The sequence below is a fragment of the Porites lutea genome, chromosome 2 (assembly GCF_958299795.1).
Source record: "Porites lutea chromosome 2, jaPorLute2.1, whole genome shotgun sequence".
In the NCBI taxonomy this organism is placed as follows: domain Eukaryota; kingdom Metazoa; phylum Cnidaria; class Anthozoa; order Scleractinia; family Poritidae; genus Porites; species Porites lutea.
Genome location: NC_133202.1, coordinates 5,922,773 through 5,947,205, shown reverse-complemented (window position 1 = coordinate 5,947,205; position 24,433 = coordinate 5,922,773). Strand labels below are relative to the sequence as shown.

At 38.1% G+C, this 24,433-nt stretch overlaps 1 protein-coding gene across 1 annotated transcript in view; it reads left to right on the top strand.

Moving 5' to 3' along the window:
- The first annotated feature begins 2,225 nt into the window (after positions 1-2,225).
- Positions 2,226-24,433, top strand: part of LOC140925477 (uncharacterized) — a 34,084-nt gene continuing 11,876 nt past the window's right edge. The window contains exons 1-14 of the mRNA XM_073375426.1: positions 2,226-2,339; positions 5,926-6,242; positions 11,006-11,286; positions 12,157-12,759; positions 14,094-14,557; positions 15,407-15,609; positions 16,172-16,300; positions 17,239-17,499; positions 18,067-18,227; positions 18,458-18,952; positions 20,247-20,435; positions 21,293-21,553; positions 22,553-22,822; positions 23,366-23,563. Coding sequence (XP_073231527.1) covers positions 6,011-6,242; positions 11,006-11,286; positions 12,157-12,759; positions 14,094-14,557; positions 15,407-15,609; positions 16,172-16,300; positions 17,239-17,499; positions 18,067-18,227; positions 18,458-18,952; positions 20,247-20,435; positions 21,293-21,553; positions 22,553-22,822; positions 23,366-23,563 — 3,747 coding nt within the window. The 5' untranslated portion in view covers positions 2,226-2,339; positions 5,926-6,010. The remainder of the gene's footprint in view (positions 2,340-5,925; positions 6,243-11,005; positions 11,287-12,156; positions 12,760-14,093; positions 14,558-15,406; positions 15,610-16,171; positions 16,301-17,238; positions 17,500-18,066; positions 18,228-18,457; positions 18,953-20,246; positions 20,436-21,292; positions 21,554-22,552; positions 22,823-23,365; positions 23,564-24,433) is intronic.

Below are 24,433 nucleotides of genomic sequence, written 5' to 3'. Positions count from 1 at the left end.
TAATTTGGTCATACACGGGCATCAATGTATCAAGACTAGCTTTTATCATTTCATTTCACCTAATTTTAACAGAGAATGGTGATTTATTATTCTTTAGATTTTCCGCAGCTTTACGTATTTCGCTTTCAGTTATCATGAAATCTAAAGGACGAGAGTGTTGACCATGGCGTTCATTTTCTCGAGGTTCATTACAAGTTTTTTGCTGAGCTGGTTTGAGAGGTTCATTTGAATGAAGATGGTGGAAATATTGTAGCCAATTTTCTTCCGAGATTGATGGGCTTAAAAAAGTGCAAATGCCCCATCCCCGGACACCAACAAAATTGTATTTTCCAGTAAAACAGCTGCAAATGCCATATTTATAAGAAATCTGTAATAATCTTATCACCCTTTGCAAAGGTTCCCAGCCGCTAGTTATAATTACTGCAAAAAGATCACATCGATCTGACTAATGCACCTATCAATGTAAATCCCGTGGGGGGGGGGGAGTGCGGGCAAGGGGAGGGGATTTGATGCCTGGGACTATCCCCGCTGTCGGGCTTTTGATCGTGTGAAGCGACCCCGGGGTCGGGACATTTGACTTTGACCGACAGAAGCCTGGTATCAATTCAGAAGCAGTTACCAAGTCCGTCCCTTGAGGCTTCCTGAAAGTCACGTTGTTGGAGAAAGGTATGAAGTTTTCATTTGTTTTAATCGCCATAATCCGATACTTTAAACTGTCATCTAAACAGATAATGTCTATTTTGAGGAAGTTTTTATCTTCAAGTTCCCATCTGATTGTAAAACTCGATTGAAATCGAATTCCACCATGAAAGTCAGAGGATTTTTTATGGGTCACTGATCCGACCTGTTCCGACATGTTGAGCAGATGTTATAAAGCATTTTACGTTTTATTAATATTATATAGCACGGTCAATCTTCCTGGAGTGATTTTGTTGTTCAAGATCAGATATGCTAGTGGAGAGAGAAAATACTTAATTACAGCGAGTAATTTAATGGAGCTTCCGTTAACCGTAAATAAAAGTAGTAACAACGTGTTTGAAATGTTCTTTTATTCGTTTTATATAGTATTATAGCATTGTTTGTTTAGATTTTTTCCCCTGCGGTGGGGGCTTTTTTGACACTTTTGATTGACCTTTCGTTTCCCACCCTGGGGAATTTGATCGAAAAATTTTAAAATTTGTCAAATCCCCACCCCTTGCCCGCACTCCCCCCCACGGGGTTTACATTGATAGGTGCATAATATCGAAGAAAGAACCATAAACTAGAATTTTAATAATACCGTTCTTATTTCTGAAAGTATTTAAAACAGTGCATGATAAACAAACAACCGACCGAGCTTATAAACATGATTATTTTCTCATCAAGAAAATTTGCTCACACAAGTCACTTTTGGAACGGTTTTGTGTTGGAGCTGGTACTACTTGGGACCGAATTTCTGCGCTTTTCACAAACATGCGATCTCCAAAGTTAAAAAACCGCCTTCACAATTGCGATTCTCGCTGCTGTCAATCATAAGTAACGATCCTTGAAACACGGAAACTCACAAAACGGATCGAAATACACCAATCACAAATAAAAAACCATGACCTTTTGAACCCGTTAAAGTAAAGTTTTGTTTCCTAAGGGGTCCGTTAAGATGATTGACGGCAGCGAAAAACGCAATTTTGAACTTCAGAATTTGTGTGTTTTTGAAAAGCGCAGGGACCTAATTGGTTTGGGTTGCTTTGTGGGGTGGCTGCATGTTGAGCTGCATGCTGGTCACACTAAGACAACTACGTCACAGTCAAACTGGGAAAACCGTGAACACCAGAAATATTTCTGGAATGTTATCACAGCTTCAAAGAGAAAAGCCAATCAGGCGTGAGAAAATTACACTAAACCGTTTTTGCGGCCAGTTTCCGTGTCCTGATCTTTGCTGTGATTGGTCATAACACAATAAACGCTCTCGAGACACTTCAAGTGTTCACGGTTTTCCCGGTGACGACGGCGTGCCAAGATTAACTAATGACAGAGGGATGTAATTGAACACCGAAAGACCTGTTCCGCGCGCATTACGTGGCGTCGTGCCAATTCGTCGTGCCTGCCCAGGCTTGCCAAAGTCTATGCCTATTGGTTAAGGTATTTGGTTGGCAGCCACGTGACTAGTATCTAGATTTCCGGGAATTTTACCGTCGACTGAAAAGAAAGGTATCGATCATATCGGGACTTTCCCAGGGACTTTATAATACATGGAAAGTTGGCGTGTAAGCGATGAGTATTTGTTACAGTCGAGTGAACAATTACCGTTGTGAGACAGAACGACGCTTTTATGAATTTAAATCAAACTTTGGACTGTTCAGGTAACGATACTACTTTTATAACACGTAGTTTTTAGTTTTACAATTTAATAATGTGAGCTTAACGATTTTTTTCCTTACCAATGAGACATCTTGAAAGACTGCACCCATCAATTTCGGTTCAGTCTCGGAACGAAAGTTAAATGGTTAAGCTAGGCTAGAGAGGTTAGATATAGTTAAAAACTGTTCATAAATTTGTCTGAAAACTAAAATCGTATTTACTGATGAACTTGGAGGTTAACATGAACATAAATATCTCGCTGCAATCAAACTGGGTTGCAGAAGACATATTGCTTTTCGCTAGCGACGGAGTCGGAGTCGTTATAAGATGCTCAGAGTATTATGATCTATTTAAAACACCGTTGTGATTCCGACTCTGTCGCTTTTGAGCTGGTGAAAACTAGATTGTCTCAGTCGTAAGCAAAAGAGGAAGAACTACACCAATCACAATTTCGTAGGAAGAAGCGCTGTGATTGGTTTATTCTTCCGCCTTTGCCTCTGCTTTTCACAAGATCGTAATCGATGGAGTCATAAGCAAAGTGAAACGAAAATGGAATTTTTCTGATTCGTGTGACAATAATTCATATTTCTCACCTGGTAATAAGAGCTGTTACAACTCCGACTCAGACTCCGATTGCGACTCTGTCACTGGTGAAAATGAGCACCATTTTCTTGGATTGTGGACATATGAAAGTTATGAGCTACTTGTGATTATTACAAGTAGCCCGTTGGTTGTTGTGTTTCATCAAAGTGATGATTTACACTGACTCTTCTACGATGTGTGATTAATTCTACAGTGTGGACAATTAAAGTGTCCGCTAACCTTTTTAGAACTATGGAAAAAAAATTGTCGACAACATCTAATTTACCGAATATCTGTTACTTGTTGTGGGCTTTTATAATTTTGACAAACACTTTCATGACTCATTGGGTGTCTCATTTGGTAGGTACAAAGTCTGTTATCCATTCTACACATTAATTAACATCTAATTAAGTTGATACTTGCAGTTCTCTGTTTTTTATAGGAAGCGTAAGCAATATTAAGGCAGTGGCAGCAATAACAGTACTGTAGGCATGATAAGGACAGCAACATGTTTGGTTTGTTCTTTCCCAGCATCGCCATTAATACATAACATAATTGCTGGGGGTTTCAATAAAAATTGAAGTATAGGCAGCTGGTTTGAGTAACTTTATCAACAGTGTTAGAAAGAATCTTTCATTAATATTACTTCACTTTACGGAAAAAGTGGCTGACTTGTCTGAGTGAAGTAGCTGGCATGTCTTGTCAGCTAGTAGTACTAAAATTTGAAAGTACTGCTTGCATAACAACAGTTTTCCTTTCTCATATTGTACTTGGATGTTTTCCCTAGGAGTTCAACTAGAGAAAATCTGGCTGCATTTGAGAATTTAATCATAATTCAGTTCATTAGAATTTTAAGTTACTTTACTAGTGACATTTTCACTGCTGTTACCATCATGGTTGCTTAACCTCCATAAAGGCTGGTTTTCACTAGCAATAGGGTTGGTGTCAGAGTGGTAAGCAGAGTCGCATGAGCGCTTACAGCTTAATTAAAAAGAAAATCAAAAATCAGAGTCGTAAGCAGAGTCACAAGTGTGACGGAATCGGAGTCGGAAGAATCAGAATGTTTCCATTTTCTTCTGACTCCACTTGTCTCTGTTATTTACGATCTAGTGAAAACTAGATTGTTGGAGTCAGAAGCAGAAGCGGGAGAATAAACCAATCACAATGACTTAATTAAAGTGAAAATCAAAAATCGGAGTCGTAAGCAGAGTCATAAGCGTGACGGAATCGGAGTCAGAAGAATCAGAATGTTTCCATTTTCTTCTTACTCCACTTGTCTCTGTTATTTACGATCTAGTGAAAACTAGATAAATGGAGTCAGAAGCAGAAGTGGGAGAATAAACCAATCCCATGCCTTGTGATCGGCTTAGTTCTTCTGCTTCTGCTTGCAACTTCGACAACCTACTTTTCACTTGATCGTATACAACAGAGTCATAAGCGGAATCAGAACGCTGTTTTCATTAGATCTTAAAGTTCTATGCTTCTTATCATGACTCTGACTCCGTCGCCAGTGAAAACCAGCCTTAATAATGTGTGAAAAACAACCTGCTTTTCAACCTGTTTGCAGGGGAAAGTCCCTGCACTCCAAATAACCCACAAAAGAAAATACATTACTTCTTTGCTCTTTCAATCAGTCTTTTGTAAAACTGAGACAGCAACATTTACAAGCAAATTGAGCAACAGTCAGGCAGCACAATTCAAGACACTTAACTAGTTTGTCTGATAAATCTCATTTGCATTGAATGCCTCATAAAAGCCAACATTACCGTTGTTGATTTCCTTGTTTATTTTTAGATTTGTTTTTATGTTGATAACTTAGTCGGCAGTTGACAGATGTAGATGGTGTCAGCAACTGTGCATTTGTATGTTGTAGGTAAAATCCATTTTCAGGTTTAAAATCAGTATTTAACCTAGTTTGATTCAGCATTGCTGTTTCCTGATTATTCACTTTAGCTCTGTTTCTTGTTCATAAATATAGTTTTCTTCCTTGGACTATGCAATATAACCCTAAGACCCTTATGAGTTTAAAGACACAGCTTTTAAATAGGCTTTATCTTAATGTTCTAGTTTTGTTTTCTCAATTGATTGTTGTCTGCTAATGCTAACCCATTGAAGTTTACTTCATCCTTTTCATCCTCACGTTTATGCTATAGTAATTTAAGTCTATAATTCAGTAATGTGTATTTTTATGCAAATTAAACAAGGAATTAAAAATGAATTTTAATTCTAAAAAAAATGATACACCAGACACGAGTCTTATAAGGTTCGAGTTTCATAACTGAGAGGTTAAAACATTGTGAAATTCATTGTGAGTTAAAGTGGTCATATGCTTAATGAAAACACCCTCAAAATTGTTTCATGTACAGTGGAATCCTGATTTTTTGGTTGGAATAATTGGGACGTTTGAAAAATCAGGGATAAAATTACAGTATTTGACTGGTGAATGGAAGTTAGGTTTGGTTTGGATTATCGGGAATTTCAAAAAATGGAGGGTTTGAGAGATCGGTATTCTCACTGTAGATCCTAAATAAAAATGATCAATTATCCTTGATAAAATCTGAATATTCAATGATGATATAAAACAAATGATTGTGACACAAAACAGAACTAACCTTTTTAAAGGTTAAAGCTACATTCATACTGAGATTATAGAAGTTAAGGAATCGTGAGTTTGGAGAGAAGGAGCCACTGATTAATATTCTCTCTAGTTACATTATGGAATAAAAAGAAAAGGAAGGCTGGAAAGGACACCAATTTAATGAAGTTGGGAAAATGGAGAAAAGAGGGCTCTGTAGATGCAGTTTGAGATTGATGGTGGTATGGAAAGTAGGGATCAATATAATAGTGAGACTATACGAGAGTGGAATAAAATTAATGTTTCATCCTAACAAATTTTTCGAATTGTCACATTTTATAAATATAGTTTTCGTTTTTATTTAACTATCAGAAAAGCAAATCTTTATTAATTTTTATTCTTTAAATACTATTATTAACATTATTATTCAGGTGGAGAAAGAATTCTCAGATGACTTGAGAAGAAATGTAAAAGGCAGACATTATTTACCCGTTGAACAGCAGTTGGTAACCAAAAATGGCAGATGATGGCTATTCAAGACAAAGAATTCCTTTCTCAAGAAATAATTTCTCTGGCAGAGTTATTGAGTCAGTTGAATTACAGCAAAATGTATCATCATCTGGTCCTGGTACACCCGATGTATACTCATGGGGTACACCATCTCGTTATGTGCAAGGACCACCTGCTCCGGAATCAAGACCTCAAGTTACAGGTTATAGTACCTATGAAGTCACGTCAGCAATGCAAAGTAAGTGTCATGCAAGGCTTAAAAGATGTGCTGTCCAATCATCCAGGACATGTAAATTTTCTAGCTGGGCAAGTAACTTTTCATTCTCACTAGCCCAGTGTGTGAGGGCTGTGAAAGTCTTCTTCTTACTAAATCAAAAACTGACATCCATGTTCAACCCAGGCAAGAAAAATGTGACAATATCTTGTCTAAGACTAAAGGGCAAGGTGGAATTCAAGTTTTTTAAAGCTTTTTGTAAATATAAATGACTTCATGTTTTCCTATTTGAGAAATTAAATTCATAAACAATGGATAACAGTAAACTCTGAGTATAATACATAAAAAATTCTTCCGTTTAACTATATATGCCTTCTTACATGCGTGACGTTTGAATCATAAGCTTAGTGATAAGGCTCTTGCCATGACGTGTGGGAGAAGAGGAAGTATGGAGGGAATGCTGATTTGCTTCCATCACAGCTTCAATTTTGATCCATTTTTTTTCTCTTTGGAATGTGTTAAGGAGTCTCATCAGGGCTTGTTGCTGTCATCTGTTTTTCTTAGTGCATTTCCAGATGGGCCAGGACTTGAAAATTTTTTTGAAGTCTTATAGCCGTGGGCTAGCTGGCATTCCTACTTTACTAGCCCACAGCCTGAGAGCTCTAGCCCAGTACACATTTGTCATGTGTGCCAGTCTTATGCATAAGTGGATTTGTCCGCAAAGGATGGATATTTATGACACGTTTGCCAAAACATTACACCCTTTTTCTCGTCATACCCCATCAACAGCCATTATGTTTCCCACTGTGGAAGAAACAAATGCTTTCGCTGGGTATCTACTGTACTTCTTGTTTTTAGTCTGAATTTCATCTGCTGCAGCTGGCCCATTGGCACTCCGCTTACAAGCCAAAGTTTAAGAGGCTCTTTGAAAGAAACAAAACAAAACACATTCGTAACTTCCCACATGCTACATGTACGTGCCTCTTTGTACATGTCTAAGTTACCTGAGGACGAAAGTGGTTCCCAGACTTCTTGCGTCCACATAGAACGCCTAGTGATTATTGTCTTTGCATACGTCCCAATGTACTCGCTTTTGACTCCTTTGTGGCATAGGTGGTAATGCATAACAACAGTAGTGACTTTTTATGTAATTTATTTCATAAGAAACAATTTTTCTAAATACAATATTTAAATGCAGATCTTACCAACTGATTCAACAACTGGGCTTTAAAGGGGCTTGCTAGCCCATTGGGCTAGAAAAGTACTTTATTCACTAGCCAAACAAAAACTTTCGCTAGCCCTGGGAGTCGGGCTAGCGGATTTTTTGAGCCCTGTGGGCTAGGGTGATTTTTTTTCTATTCAACAAATTAAAAGAAGGATTGGTAAAGGAATAGAAAACCCCTAGTAACTGTCCTGCAGATGGAAGCAATTATGTAGAAGTAAAGTGGGCTAATTCTTTTTTTAATCAAAAAGTTTCATTAAATATCCTATTCTTTATTTACTTGCATGAGAGAGCTTAGACAGGTTCAGGAATTTGGATCCCCGCTGCTTAATTAAAAATCTTTTACCTAAATCACAGTAGGAGCTGAAACAGGAACCACACCAAAAAGAAAACAAGCCTTATGAAGGTGTTATAAGCTGTATTAATCCTGACACGTTTTGGCAGTAAATTTTCCTCATTTTATAAGGTATACGAGCTTTCTTGAACGTGTGATATGTGATACAATAAAACAATGAGATGGGGCTACTCTTTCTTTCATTTTTTATTTTTTGTGGCTAGCAGGTTTGTTCCGGCTTGATTTAAAAAATGTGCATCACCAAAATTTTCAGTTTTAAAACGCCTTTATCTTAGTTGCCATTGTATTGGTAAATGATTACAGAAAAAAATTTGTTAGAGAGAAGTAAATACTCCAAAAGTCAATGTCTCAGTGTATTTTGTAAGAGACAGGCAAATTAATACCCTGCGGTGTATTTGTTAGACACAGGCAAATAAATGCTCCAGTGTATTTTGTTAGACACAGGCAAATAAATGCCTCAGTGTATTTTATAAGACACAGGCAAATTAATGCTCTAGTGTATTTTGTTAGACACAGGCAAATTAATGCCCTAGTGTATTTTGTTAAACACAGGCAAATTAATACCCCAGTGTATTTTTTAGACACAGGCAAATCAATGCTCCAGCGTTGTTGTTAGACACAAGCAAATTAATGCCCTAGTGTATTTTGTTAGACACAGGAAAATTAATGCCCCAGTGTAGTTGTTAGACACAACAAGCAAATTAATACCCCAGTGTATTTTGTTAGACACAGGAAAATTAATGCCCCAGTGTTGTTGTTAGACACAAGCAAATTAATGCCCCAGTGTATTTGTTAGACACAGGCAAATATTAATGTTCCAGTGTATTTTTGTTAGACAGAGGCAAATAAATGCCCCAGTGTATTTTATAAGACACAGGCAAATATTAACGCCCCAGTGTAGTTTTTTAGACACAGGCAAATAATGCCCCAGCGTATTTTGTTAGACACAGCCAAATTAATGCTCCAGTGTATTTGTTAGACACAGGCAATTTAATGAACCAATGTATTTCAGTGTTAGACACAGGCAAAGTAATGCCCCAGTGTATTTGTTTAAAACAGGGAAATTAATACCCCAGCATATTTGCTGTATTTGTCAAACACAGGCAAATAAGGATCAATTCTTCGCTTGAAATGCCATTCAGCATGCCTATAGATTTAAAGCCTGAGGAAAGATCCAGGTTTTTTTGTAGGCTGGCTAATATTTATATGTATCGGGTTTATAACACATAAAGCACAACAATTCTACAAGTAACATGTCCATCACCCCTTAGCTTTATTAATAGTTACGCCATAATGTTTAACAGTTCCATAAGCAACTGAGCTGGTCCTCATAAGTAACCATTTCTGTGTGAAAACTAAGACGGATCAAGCTCGATCAGCATCTTATAGGACTTCTATAGCGCCATGTGTTCAAGATAACAGTCCGCTCGCATTTATGGCTAAAACTTTATAAAGATTTATAATAATTTATTACTCACCTTGTGGTCGTGATAGTAATTATTTATCTGTTTCAGTGAAGGTCACAAGATAACCAGCATGTGCACAAATGACAATTAAATGAGAAAAAATTCATCGTGAGTGCCATTACATTTGAGCGCGCAATATAATAAAGTGAGATTAATTCATTTTTTTCCGCCAATATTTCCGAATATGGTATTGCTGTAATAATTTAACTCCAATAAGTAACACAGCATCTTGCTTGTGTTCTTTGTTCTGTTGCTTTTTATAATGTCACCATTAGCAGACCCAAATGTTCTCTTATTCTGTTTTAACTGTTCCAAACAAAGGAACTTTTAGAGAGCATTTTTGGTAAATTGGAAATCGCAGATGCAAATTTGAAATGCTTGTGACCGGATATGTAATCAACCATCTTACTGCAGATTGTCATATGCCTAACTGCAAGGAAGGCAAATGGCTGTGGGACTTAAATGCCTTGGGCAAAAGCCTGCTGTGAATTTCTGATCCAACCTAAGCCTCTCATGGCTCTCATTCAGAAATGTTCCAATTTGTTGTGATTTTTCAAAAGCCCTTGAAACAGTAAGTTAGCTTTGAGCCAGCTATAGATACTCAAAAATAATATTATTATATCCCTGGGTCCCTTCTGCATCATTAAGATGTTGGAAGCCTTTGTTATGTTTAATCGGATTTAATTAAATCTGCATGCTCTTCTGCATTGATTCCTTTATAAAAACTGTTTATGAATTTCATGCTTGACTGGTTGAACTTCCCATGTTTTGATTCTTTTGTTTGAACCAACGGATGTTATGGTTCAGTGCCGTTGACTTGAGCCTTCTAGTGAAGAATTACAAATTGATTAAGGCTGACCGCTGTAAAGTGAGCCGTGTGGCAAATTCTACAACTCTTTTACAACCCCGTTTTAAAGCCAAAATAAAAATTTTGACCTTATTGTCTATTGCACCCTTTTTTTGCCTTGCTCTTCAATCATAAAATTATTGTAAACAAATTTGCTCCAGTTATCTCTCTGGTACCCAGTGATTTTGTTACCTGTGCATTCTACTTCTTTGACACATAAAAGTCCCCAAAGATGCACAATAATTCATGGCATGTATCCTATAGGACACAAAGATCAGTTGATCGATCTGAAGATGAGTTTTTGTAGAATATCCAGTTCATGTGATTTCTGTGGCAGTTTGTATTATGACCTTCGTTGTGCTTTAACCCTGTAAGTCCCAATAGTGACCAACATCAATTTTCTCCCAATGATGTCCGTACATTGTCAAGAGACTAGGTTATGAGAATTAATGAAATGATCAGTTAAGAGAAAATGTTTTGATCTTTTGTCAAATTCTCTCAACTCATTCTTTAAGGAAATATATAGAGATCAGTTTGGAGAATTTGTATGTGGATATTGAGGCTTAAAGGGTTAAAATTGAAGGAGTATATTTTAATTTCAGTATTCTGTAATACAGAGTTGTGGAGTCTGTCTTCAGATCAACTGTCTGGTTACATAAAGGCCCAAGCATTTTCAATTTAGGACCCGTTGTTTTTTAAATGGGGACTCATTGGTTCTGGACTGGGGCTCATGACTTTTCAACAGATCAGTCCCAGGACTCACCGTATTTATTTGTGACAAAATCACTGGGTACCTTGAAAACAACCTGGCTAGTATGATCTCTGAGATGCGACAGAAGGTATTAGACAGGACTACTGTTGCACCTGACTCATAAAGAGAAAATTTTTTTATCACAGGATCACAAGAGCAGGAAAGTCAAAGCAATGGACCTCCAGTGTCTCTCAGGGTAATAAGGCGAAATACTCCTAATTTGGCAAGGTTACAAGGATTAACTGAGGAAGAAAGAGAAACTCAATTGCAAGAAAGTAGAACAGCCTTTGAGGAAGAATATGTTACAATGACAGATCCTACGCTTCCGAGATTGCTGGCATTGTGTGCTTTATTATTAAATGTAGATGTGGATCTTGAGAGGAAATACAAACACCTTAACATCTGGAGAGTGTTTGAAGCAAACGATGTAAGCAAAATTGTGCATAAAGATATACAGTGAAAATGAAGAAATGATCGTCACAGTGAGAGCAATTTATGCAATTGCGTAAAGAAGCCTGAAAAAAATATTAGGCTTCTTTATGCAATTGCATAAATTGCGTTCACTGCGACAATCTTTTCTTCATTTTCATTTCATTTCTGCAGTTCATAATATATGATTTATTTCATATATCATTAACAAGATATACAGTGTTGTGCCATTAATTATGTATAGTAAGGGAAATGCTTATGCCCTTATGCATGTTAATGTCAGACGAACAAATTTCATCCCCCAGCCTCATTTTGGAATTGTAAATTTGCAAAGTTTTGCGTAAATGAATTTTGACAGCAGTGGAGTTGAAAAGAATACCCATGCACAAATAGTGCAAATGCAGAGAATGTTGTTTGCAAATGAAGCTTAGTGAGGTTACGTTTTCCCATACTAAGACCCTGAGCTATAAGGTGACTGTACTGTTTTGCTGTTTTTTGGTCTGTCATTTACCATGTTGTGACCTGGTTGTGACTTTATTGAGGCCTGGTGTCATTTGTTTCTCTTCAGAAAATAACTGGCAATTCTGGGAATACCATTTATTCAACTGGGAACAGGAGTACTTGGCAATTTTTAAGTTTTGGGGAACAAAATTATGACATTATTTTTGGAAACGAGGAAAGATGAGTCTCCCACCCACCCCTCCCTCCCCCCAACATTGGAAGATCTTATTACATGTAACTCTGAAAAACAAAATCATATCTTTGGGAGAATCAAATAATTAAGCAACTTTTGTTTTCAGCAACTTGTATTGTTTCATAATACTTAAGTACCTCAAGTTTTAATCATGTTTGTATTAATAATTTTTAGGAAAAACCTAGGTTCCTTCACCTTACCCAAGGACTGGGTATCTTGGAAAAATATGCCTCCAATCTTATGAAAGAAGCTCGCCCTCCTTACTGGAGAACTGTCAAATTTACAAGCTCTCTTGTCCAAATACATGTTGGGAGCTTGATAGGCAGCCGAGACATTTTGTCCCAAATGGGATACACTGAGGACATTGATGATGGTGTTTCTTTTCCTCTTAATGTAACTGAGCCTGATGTACAAAAACTTCGAGAACTGGCACCAGACTTGTTCTTTGCTAGGTATGAAATTGATGCGTTACTCGTAAATAGTCATCCATATTACGAAATTGCGCCTCCTGTTCCTGAGAGTGAAGTACAACTTCCTACACTTTTGCGGACGACATTCCCACCATCAAAGCCACGGCGTTTTCCACCAAGGACTTCATCTACTCCATTGTCTGTGCCGCAACAGGCTACTGCGGTGACTGTAGGATCAACAGCAACTGTAGTTGCGAGTCCTGCGAGGACAGTTTTACCTTATATCCAGGGTAACCAGCCTCAACAACGAACACCATCCCCTATACCACCAGCAAGGAGACAGCGAGGCAATCTGTCAGACAGAAAGGTAGCATATGAGTCCTGTATTTGGCGTGTTAATGGTGTGCATCTTTTTACTCTCAGTATAACATACTATGGCATAATATACTTAACAGATCATTGCAGTAATGATTGTAACCCAACCAGCCTCATATATAGCTACATTGTGCAACTAAAAACCTGCAGCACCTGTAACAGGTAACGGAAAAAAGCCAGTGGAAGTCAAGAATGTTAACTTTGTTGCAATTAAGAGTACTTCTGAAATACTTTTCAGTGATAAGAATAATACAAGGTATGAGAATGATGTTTTTCCAGTCAGTGACACAGGTGGCTCCCAACTGAAGTCCAGCCTCTGACCTCCTGGCTACTAGTCCAGATGCTCTACCACTGAGCTACAGGTGACTCGGGAAAGTACAACTACTAAACTAGACAAACATCCTGCATAAATACTACTAGGATTGGAATGTTGATATGTGTTAGTGTGCAATGATAGCGATATGAGGGTGAATTTTAAGCCTGGGCCTGGTTCCTGAAAGGCCGATTAGCCCTAATCCATGGTTGAAATTGTGTTCTGTTTTTGTATTTTACCTTCCTATGCATTACTTGGAGTAACATTTTTGTTGTCATTACTATATCTCGCAGTAAAGGCTGAACAGTATTTTGCAAGCTCAAGTTGCATGTTCCTAGACAAGAAGAGCTTGCTTAAAATTTGGCGTTATCCTCGGTTAAGCTTAACCATCTTTTGAGGAACCAGGTCCTGGTGAATACATGTCAGCCACTGACCCAGGCACCTTAGAATTTTTGGCGTATATTTTGCCATGTGTTACTGTCATTTCTGATGGGAGGGAAAAGAAGCTTTAACTTTTGAATGGTAAAAGGCATAAGGATCCCCCCCCTAAACGTTTTCTAATCCCTATGTTATGTCTAAACACCTTGTCCGTGCTCTTGTTTGAATTTGGACTACAGTAAGAACAAATGGATTAAGAACACCAGGCTGAAATTTGGCCAATAAAGCCCCATTTTTATAAGAACAAGATCAGCCTGAAAATTGTAACATGTTCTTATAAAATGGAAAAAGTGTCATAATTACAAAACATCTAGGTTTATGTTTGCTGTCAGATAACTTCATTTGTTAATATAATCAATTTACAGAATAATTATTTATTTTATTTTCCTAAAATATGCTAAATATACCTCTAGCAACATGTTTTGGATAGTATTACTAAGTAAAAATTTAAGAACATTTTAACAACATTTTGAGGCTGGTTTGTCATTAAGCACCCGATAAATAAGAACTCAATCAGCCTGACCTCTGAAATTGTGTGTTCTTATATGTGGGTGTTTTCTGTAATGTTCGATCAGGGGAATAATGAAGCTCAGCAGACAACAGCTGAACGAAACGCTGAAAGTGAAGGAGACTCTGAATATGAAGATGCTGAAGATGGCATCCTCTCCTCGAATGCTGACGCTAATGCTCAGCGACAAACAGACATTGAATGCCGTATATGTGGAGAATCAGTAGCATCAAAGTTCTGCAGAGACTGCAAAGATACTTTCTGTATCCCATGCGATGAAGTATACCACAAGCACCGCTCACGTCATTCCCATGTTAGGAGTGATCTGGCCACGCCGACCATAGGGGCCTCCACAGCATCAAGAGAAGTACGCACCGTTACCACTGCTGGAACAGCTGCTGCAGGCGTTGTCTTGGGTACTATTGCTACTGTTGTGGCAGCTGGTGCTGTTGCTAGTTCTGGACAGCACACTCCAGGAGCTTACTCTTCCATTGAAGCTGTTAGTGTCACTAGCGGCAATAAGGATTCAAGGTGTGGATAATCATACTTCTGTGTCAAGGCTGTGCTGTAAGAAAAATTGTAGGGAGCCCAGTGCCCTGAACCTGTGAAATCCAGGGTGCCCAGCATATGATTTCAATGAAAAAAACTAAGATTTTCTGGTCGCCCTTGGCAAAAGTTAGGCACCAAGGGTCACTGGGTGTTGCTAGAGCACAGCCTTGAGTATACTACAGTAAAAAGCTGTGTAAAAGCAGCGTGCAAAGAAAGTTGTGTCCCATATCCCGGGGGTAGTTGATTTTGCAACAAGCTATTGAATTCTGTTCTTTACTTGTCCCTTGGGCAAGTGAAGTTTTTAGTTTAAACTCCTAATAAATTCATGTGGATCGAAAGTTGGTAAACGAAGGGTAATCTAAGGATAACCTTGCAAGATCTTGTAATCTTATAAGCCATGAAAACTATGAAATTCTTCCATTACCCTTCAAACCATGCAAAATAGTATCAGCCCTTGTTGAGATGTATTTTACTAGTTAGTAGGATAACACAGCAGTGAAGGCCAGAGAAGTACCTTTATTCTTTAAGTCAAATATAACTTTTTGGTACATTCTCAGTTGTTAATGGTCATTAGAATACCATTGCCTTCTACCAGCACTTACAATTTGGGTAGTGAAGTAAATTTTAGCAGCATGTGTTAGTGTACAAAAAAAGACAACTATATATCATTTTTCTTCTGGATCAATTTAGGTCTCTGGGAAACTGCCATCTAGCCCTCCCCTGAGCCAATGTTTCGTCTTAAGAGAGAAGTAGGTGTTAACGTTGGTTTAGTGGAGGGTGGGCAGTTTCCCAGAAACTTACATTGATCCTTTCTTTTTGTATGCTGTGAAGACCAAGACCAGTACCTGCGCCAAGACGAAACAAAACGCCACTTTCATCTAATCAAGGTGCTGCTTTAAGTGCTCAAGCACCAGATCCACTGTCTCCAAGAGCCCCACCCACCACTTCGCAAAGACAACAAACCACTGCATTCAACCCAGCCCAATCACCAACCTCTCCTAGGATGCCCAGTGTATCCCAGCCTGTGGCAACAAGTGAGTCTCTTGTACAATGTGTTCTGCAGCAAATATGTCAAAATGACAAAGACAGCCCTTGGTATTGTTGGTAAATGGCAGGGGGGAATACTTGGAGAAATTTGGTTAGGTATTCTGCGGGCCTATTTGCAGGCCTGTCTGGTATGCTGTAGTGCTGGGAACATTGACATGCAGTTAACTGAGGGTTTTTAACCTTCAAAAAGGAAAAGTCTATGAAAGCACACTGTTGATATAATGAAGTGTTGGCATTAGTGAGGATGGCTTTCTATGAGAATCTGTTTGTTTGTAAGAAGAATCTAGCTTTTTCCTTTTAATTAATACAATGAAGACATGATTAGGCACTTTGTCTACATAGGAATAATGTCTTGAACCTTCCTCAGAGGCCATAATGGTTGTGTATAAAAAGAGGATGGCTACTATCTCTTCATGAGCCATATAGCATACCAGATACCAATAGTGTGCATATAGCAAGCGTGTCTTAACTTTCTTCGAGTCTAGAACTATCAAAAGTGTAGGTTTTAAACTGTTAGTGTAACAGTTTTCTGCTTCCTCTCAAACTCAGCAGTGACAGGCCAAGTTCAGAACCAAAGAAGAGAAATACGTAGACCACCCCCTTTTGCTGCCCATTATAACCCCACTGTGACTTCACAAAGAGGAATGGATGAAATAGATAATAAACCTGTAGTTAAGAGTAAGTATTGTTATATTATATAGACTGAATACTCAGAATAAAAATAATTATTAAACCCTTTTCATGTTATGGAGAGGTTATAATGTGACATGAAAAACTGGAATTTTTTCATAATTTTTTTCCTTTGGCCACTCTTTGCAGTGAAGTAGTTATCACCTTTAATGCCTCTGTTGTACAGAAAAATCTGATCTCAAAATTCCTACTAGAAAGTAGTTACCATGTGTTGCATCACAAAATTTATGTTAAACAAATTAAATTAACATTTTTATTATTGGTTGATAAAATTTTTGTACCAGTATAAGTTGTACATTGTTCTTGTTAGAAATGGTTTGTGGTAATATTGCATGTCATTTCCATTTTTGTTGGATGTTTTAAAGGCCAATAATTTATCAAAGTTCTTCACTTTTTATTGTCAGCACATTTAAATAGAAAATTAACAGTTCTCTGGTCATAGAAAATGAAAACAAAGTGCAAAAAAGGGTATTGTTTTTTATTCAAATACCTAATGTTATGCATTTGTGAAAGAAGCATCAAGAAGGTTATTATAATAACCTGTTCCTGATTTTCATGTAAGATATCAAGCTTGAGATGCAGTGTTTCATCTGTTGAGAAACACAGTGTCGAATGCTTGATATTGCTTCTCAAACAAAATGATTTTAGAAGGAGAAATTAAGGATCCAAAAACTACCAGCTTTTGTTCTGATTTCCAAACACTCTTTAAACATGAATTTTCTTAGTGGTTTGTTGCTATCAGGAGTGTTACTGATCAATGTGTGGCCTGATATTTTTATGATAATAATAATAACAATGATAATAATGATAGTAACAAATAAATTGGCTCTCTGTGAGACCATTACCCTTGTGAGTAACACAATTCTCTTATTAAATCTCTGATCTTGTCATTTAATTACCCTGTTACATCTTATTTATCTTAACAGGTCCACCTGCACCTCCAGCACGACCAGCTAAAATACCAGTAGAATCAAAGGGACTGACCCCAAGCTCCTCCACTACTGTAGAAACAGGTCCTGCCTTGTCATGTCCAAACTGTTTCTGCTTGAATCCTGGTGGTGCAAAAACATGCCAGTTCTGCAAGAAACCCCTTTCCATAATGGCTCAGCAACAAGCCTCAGGCCAGACGGTCAGTCAAACACAGCAGACCCAAGGAAACGTTTTTGTGGCTGCCTCTTCTGGTGTAGGTTCGTATAAGGAAGAGAGAGAACAAATCCCACTGTGTTGCTCCGAGTATATCCACACCCACCCTGTGGAGGGTCATTGGGACTTTTGAGGGGGGTGGGGGTCAAAGAAAAGTCATTTCCAGGGAGATGGCGATTGGGTTAGACCAAAACATTTCCTCCATTGTGGAGGTATGGATAAAATGGAAACACCACATTTTGACACATATGTTGAAATTGTCTTGATAGCTGATATTTGAACACTAACACTGTTAGCCAAAGTAACAGATTTCCAGATCACATGCACCTGTCATGATATATATCTTGCTCTTACTTGGCGACTTTGAGGTGTGGCCTTTTTTTTTTTTTAATTTATTTATCAAACTGATATAAAGTTAAAATAATAATCAGTAGCACTGGAAATAACTAGCTACATCACGTGATAAGGAATTAGGAAAAGAAGGAACAGATATGTCCACCATGCAAAAAAGGGGCCATTTTATGGAAGTGTCTCAACGCTTTTGTTCCTCCATTGTAGGTGTTTTGATTTTAATTTGGTGATTTTCACTCCTTGTTCTCTTTATCAAACAGCTGTAGACTCTGACAAGTGGGAGTGTGAACATTGCACCTATCACAACCCAATAACACGCAGGATCTGCGAGGTCTGTTGTAAAACAAGCAGTAATAGTCCACGACCTGCAGGAAATTCACAGTTTGGAGGTATTGCCCAAGGCACATCCAGGGAAACTCAGGTAAAGATTAATGCACAATGTTATGCAGACACTGGATAGCAAGAGATACATGGACCACAACATGGAATATGATTCAGTGATAATTTGTACCAAGAAAATCCTGTGGAAATAAAAACACATTATTTGTTTTTATTTATTTATTTTTAAAATAGAAATTGGAGACTAGTTATTCAAATGACTGTCCTGAATTTTGTTGAGTAATATTGGATTCTAAATTTTTTTTCATCCAGCATTCAGAACGGCAAGTCATTTCCTCGCAAAATGTCACTAACATGGCTATGCATGTAAACAGCCAACAAATGCAGTCCACAAATCCAGTAACCAAGAAAACGGATCAGCAGAACTTTCAAGCTGCACCAGTGTGGTCCCCTCCACCACAAACAGCAGCAGCACCACCCCTAAGAAGTACCTTTCCTGCACAGGGAAACCAACAACCTGGGATGTGGGCGGGAACAGTAACAAGTCCACCAGGTCAACTATTATCAAGATCATTTGGAGCAGGAGGGATTGTCACCCAAGGTGGAATGCATATGACAAACACCCATGGAATGGTCAACCCACAGATGCCTGAGAGACATACTTTTCCTGGTGTAACAAGTCATGGTTATGGGGGAATGACTGCCGCAGGAGCATTCACAAGGGATGCTGGCTTCCCCTTTGGTCCTCAGGGATTTCCTCCTCCTCCTCCTCCTCCCCCACCAGCAATGGGATCAATGAGTCCAGAGGTGGGAATTGATTTATCTTGCATTTAGAGAATATTGTTTTCTGCAAAATGTTAGTGGTAACAGTTTTTCCGTTACCAAATCATGGGATGTCAGGAAAGCCTTCAGGAGGTGTGATTGAAAATAACAAAAATACATTGCCCTCATGCATAATACATATATACGGACACGTACATACCCTGTTTACAGGTAGCCTGAAGGATCGAGGATCTTAAGGTTATCCCTAAGATCTCTCCTTACAGATAACCCACCCAGCCCTAGAAAGGTTGGCCATACCACCAGGGCCTACGTCCCCTACTCTTTTCGAAACAGTGGTGTGGGTTCTTTTACGTCCCACAAGAACAGTTAAGTGAAAGTGCTGTGAGACGGGACCTACGGTTTTTTGTCATTATTCAAGAAGACTAGAAAGTCTAACCATTTGCAGAGGCCATTAAAAAGGCAGCACTTTCTTCTCAGTTATTTAAAGACCATGAGTGTTGGTCCAGCTGGGGCTTGAACTCATGACCTCCTGCTCAGTAGACCATTGCTCTCCCATCTGAGCTAACCAGGCGACGGTCACACAATCGAATTTCACGCCCAAGTCTTGTTTGCGAACAACATTCTTCATATTTACACTCTTTCTTTTCAATTCTACTCTGCTATTCATTTACCTAAAACTATGCAAATTTGGTTAAAATTTGCTTTTCTGACGAAATGATGCATAAGGGCTATGGTTGATGTGCTGCATCTGTGAAACCGTGACAAGTATTTCATTGTATTAAGATGTGTTATAAAGAATAGGGTTAAGAGATGTGGTGTGCTTAAGTTAATACGTACGGCATAATAGAGGTTACTTCCTTTGTGGGTCAGGAGTCAACAAAAATAGAAAAATTGATTTAAATAATGAATAAATATTAAGTAGCAATTTAAGGTAGCACTTCCACGTAGTGATTCTTCATGGCTGAATTTGAATTTGGAAATGTTGAGTCTTTTTGAGGAGGTTGTGGAGAATAACCTCTGAGTAAAGGAGAGAACCAACCACAAACTCAACCCACTCTTTTTTGCCTTGTTAAGTTACAGCTCAATCAATAACTTCCCTCTACATCTTGAAAATCGCTTAGGTTGGGAAAAGGAGAATGGGAAATGATATTTAAGTGCTGCCATGGAAGGTGTAATCTTTCAATCCTTTTAGCTACAGCCTGGTGGAGAAATCCATTACTAATTGCCTTATTATACTTCGTGATGGGTCAAAGTCACTATGAAGTCATGTGACATAGCACTTGGCAAGCAAGCAGTCAATGCCTTATTACTTTTGCAGGTGCCAGCAACAGGGTCTGCATTCCCCTCTCCCATTGGTAGTGCATATCAGCAGCACCAGCAGCAGGTTAGTCCTGGCTTTCCTCCAGCACCTCCAGTTGTGGCATGGACAGAGCGATCAGATGAAGCGCTGCGAAGACATCAGGAGGAGATTTACATGTCTGGGTTAAACTATGTTGAATGGCTGAAGGTAAACAATGATTGCATGATAATTGGTTCTTTTGCTTTGAGAACTCCTACTCAACAGCCTTTTAGTTTACTTAGCCTTTCTCAAACATTCAATTGAGAACCAGGATTACTGTCACCATTTGATTGTCCATGGGCTCAATACATCCAAATCCTCTTGACTGATCTCAGTACATTTCCTTAAAAAATTAGTTGAGAGACTGTATTGAAAGATCAACGCATTTTCCCCCAGTGACCATTTCATTAGTCGTCACAACCTTTTCTCCTTTTGATGTATTGATATTGTTGGGGGAAATTGATGTTGGTCTTTTGTGGGACTTGGTATCTGTCTTTGTTTGACTCACACAAGTGCAGTAAATCTACTTTCTTTTGTCATGATAAACACAAGATAATAATTTATGCCTGGTTTAGCTAAAAGCCTGTCAAAACAGCTGACATTTCTCGATCTCACCACTGGTTTCCCCACGAAATGATGTCTGAAAAACGAGGGTAAGAATTCAATACTTAAAGCTATGACGAGTTACTACCCAGATCTGGCTTTTGATTGGTTGAAGCAAATTTCTCTTGTGACACAACCAATCAGAAGGGCTAACCTGGATAGTGATGCATCATAACTTTACATATGGAATTTCTGCACTAGTTTCTCAGACGTCATTTCGCGGGGAAACCAGTGGTGGTGTCATGAAAGTGCTGGCTGATTTTCTCAGGCTGTGCTTGCTATGGGCTCTACATCTCTCACCATTCTATCAAAATAATGTTAAGAATGTTGAGATAATAGATGTTGTGACTATTTGACCAGGGCTTTGGTGTCCCATTGGTTTTAGAATTATTAATCATTCATGTTTTATCGTCATCCCCCAGAAAGGAGAAAAAGAAGGTTTTTCAGCTGAAGAGGTGAATATTGCGTCTGTTCTTGGCATTGATGATCCCCAAGGCCCAATTCACTGGCTCAAAACTAGTTGGTACGATCTGATTCACAGGGTCATGGTTGAGCTAGCCATTCCTGAAAACTCACAAGAAATTGGAAATGTCAGCCCTGAAGAGGTGCGAGAAGCTTTGATTGAATGCACTGGAGAAGTCTCAAGAGCAAAAGCGAAATGCATAGAAATCCGCAAGAAAAAGGTGTGATATTGTTGTCACAAACCGTTCAAAATCAGTCCATAAATTTTAATCAAAATTGCTTTACAAGAGTCTGTATTGTAAGCCGGCTTGAGAACAGGGCATGCGACTGAACAAATGGTACCCTAGGCAGCAGTATTGCTGTTGCCTAGCTGTGGTGTAACTAACCCTCCGGTATCAACTCTGAAGGAGGATAAAGAATAAGATTTTTCGACCTGGGTATTGTCTTGATAAAGTTTTACAATTCTCATGAAAGAGCACCTATGTAAACGTGAAAAACGTCCCCAGGGAATAATGAATTCTTAAAAAACCTTTAAAAGGATTATTTTTATAATAAAAAAGAAAGAAAAATTGAAGTGAGAAACTTTATTCACTGTTTAGATGTTGCTAACATCATTATCAAGAGTGAAAACCGTTAATTAAGTGCCAAAGTTTTGAGAAGAGTCGCGGTTTGAATAAATTAGATTGCTTTCATGCATGCTTGATTATTATAATTATGCTGATGTCCTGATTGAAAAGCTTCGGGCAAATCGAGTGTAATACAGTGAAACCTATATTAAGCGGACACCCTCGGGGAATGCTGTAGTGTCCGCCTAATAGAGGCTTCGTTAGATAACGTCATATGAGATGTCAAATGCCATTAAAATGAACAGTGGAAACATTTAGAATACTCCCACAGACTTTGACGATTAACTTTTGCATTAATTTCTTTATCAAAGTGAACCAATTGATCATAGTACCATAAACGTAGATTTCAACTCAAATTTGAACAAAACAGATGAGTGAAACAAGCTCTATATATACAAGCAAAACGAAATAGAAAACAATACTGTACTATGAAGCTAATCAAATAAGTTCGTCAAGTCGTTTTTTAATGTAAAAATCGAAAAAATTTGAAGGTTGCAATTTGAGGCAAAGCAAAGGTTGGAGTTTATTGGAAACCTCTGAAATTTTAATTTGGTGGCTATGGTTGCAGTAATGTTTTAAAAATACTTTTTTTAGGTCAGAGAATTACAGCAGGAAGGAGTATATGCCAAAACAGATTGTATCTTTGCACTGGATTCTTCGGATGGAGACACTCAAAAGGCTATTCTTTCCCTCGAAAAAATGTCAATGGGACCTCTGCTTAGAAGAGTACTAGACAGTTGTCTCCCGGACCATGCAACTCAAGAAGAGATAGCAATGGCCTTGATGCGGCAAACAGATCATCTAAGCCATCACGACAAAGCTAACTTTGAGGCCATTGTAAAAGACAAAAACCAAAATATGGATGTGAGGATTGCGTTCATTTGGTTTCTATTCCACATTTAACTTGTGTATCAAAATAACAACACTGTTTTCATTTTTTGCTCACAACTTGCCAGCAAAAATAACTGGTGGATGAATTTGGATAGTCATTTCTGAACATGCATGTACAAAGAGTAATTTTGTTAAGATCACTTCGTGGTCAAGAGTCTTGTGATAAAGTGGTGAAGCCCCAGGGGAAAAGGAGGATTTACTGGACACTAGAAAAGTCTATGCCTTATCGCAGACTTGTCTTAAGTACATAGAATACAGTTTTTAAAAAGCAGCCGAAGATGCGTTGGTCTAGGTGGGTGAGAACACATCACTCCTCATAAAAACAAGATAATATTTATTGCTTACTCGCAAACTATACTTGACGTGAACAAAATTTTTGTGCAATTTCACTGCTTGAGTTTGTATCGAAACGACCGATTTCCGGACTACCGGGCAGGACTTTTTTGGCGTCCTGGATTGTAGCTTGTGTATGCTACTTTTATCTGGAAAACCATATCAATCTTTTTCTTGTTATAGCGTCGCATTCGAGCAATTTTGGCTGAAAAAGATTTGGCCTCTTGGGGAAGAGCAGAAACTGCCATCAAGTTAATCGACATGGATTTCTCTTTGGAAGATTCTGTAGAGGCTGCTATCAGCTGTGGAGATCTTAAAAGATGTTTGCGATATCTCAAGCAAGAGTGCCCACTGTGCTGTGTAGAATACCCTATGAGCCAGGTTTGGTTTCTTATTATCCAGGGCGGTGGGAATCCCATAAATAGGGGTTAGGTGTGTGACGCACTCGGCTTTAAACCCTGACGTTATTTAAGGATGAGACAATAAAAGAATTTATACCCAATGTAAGGCCCAAACCCGAAAAATGACTCCCTGTTCAAATGAAAAACAAACACTAACAATTTAATGGCAACACAAAGACATTCATTAAATCGCTTTCCTAATACACATAGGGATAGCTTAGTTTTAACAGATGACTCCTCATCTAGCTGGGCATGCATTTAAACACTTTTATAATTTAGCTGATACAATTTAGGTCCCCTATCTAAGGATCACACCGGGAACATAATGCCGACGAGGGCAATGCTTTTTCCGTTTTTATTGTATTTAATGATGACCTTCAATCATAGTTTTCAATCGTCGTTTTCAATCGAAGTTTTGAATTCAATCATAGTTTTCAGACATAGTTTTCAATCATAGTTTTCAATCGTTGTTTTCAATCATAGTTTTCAGACATAGTTTTCAATCATAGTTTTCAATCGTTGTTTTCAATCATAGTTTTCAGTCATAGTTTGCAATCGTAGTTTTCAGTCATAGTTTTCAATTATAGTTTCATTCAATCATAGTTTCCCTTCTCTGTTTTCGTCAAACTCATTCAAACAGATAATTAACCCATTTATATCTTAACTTCCCTTTAAACAACTACCTGTGGATATCACTTCACTTTTTTGGCTATTATCTGACTTTGATGCTTTTAAATTGTACAGCGAAAAATTTTTCCAAACGATTTGTGGGATTTGGTCAAACAGACCACGTCGAATTTGATTTCAGGTTGAAACTTGTTTAAACTAGATAAATGAATTCTCAATTTCG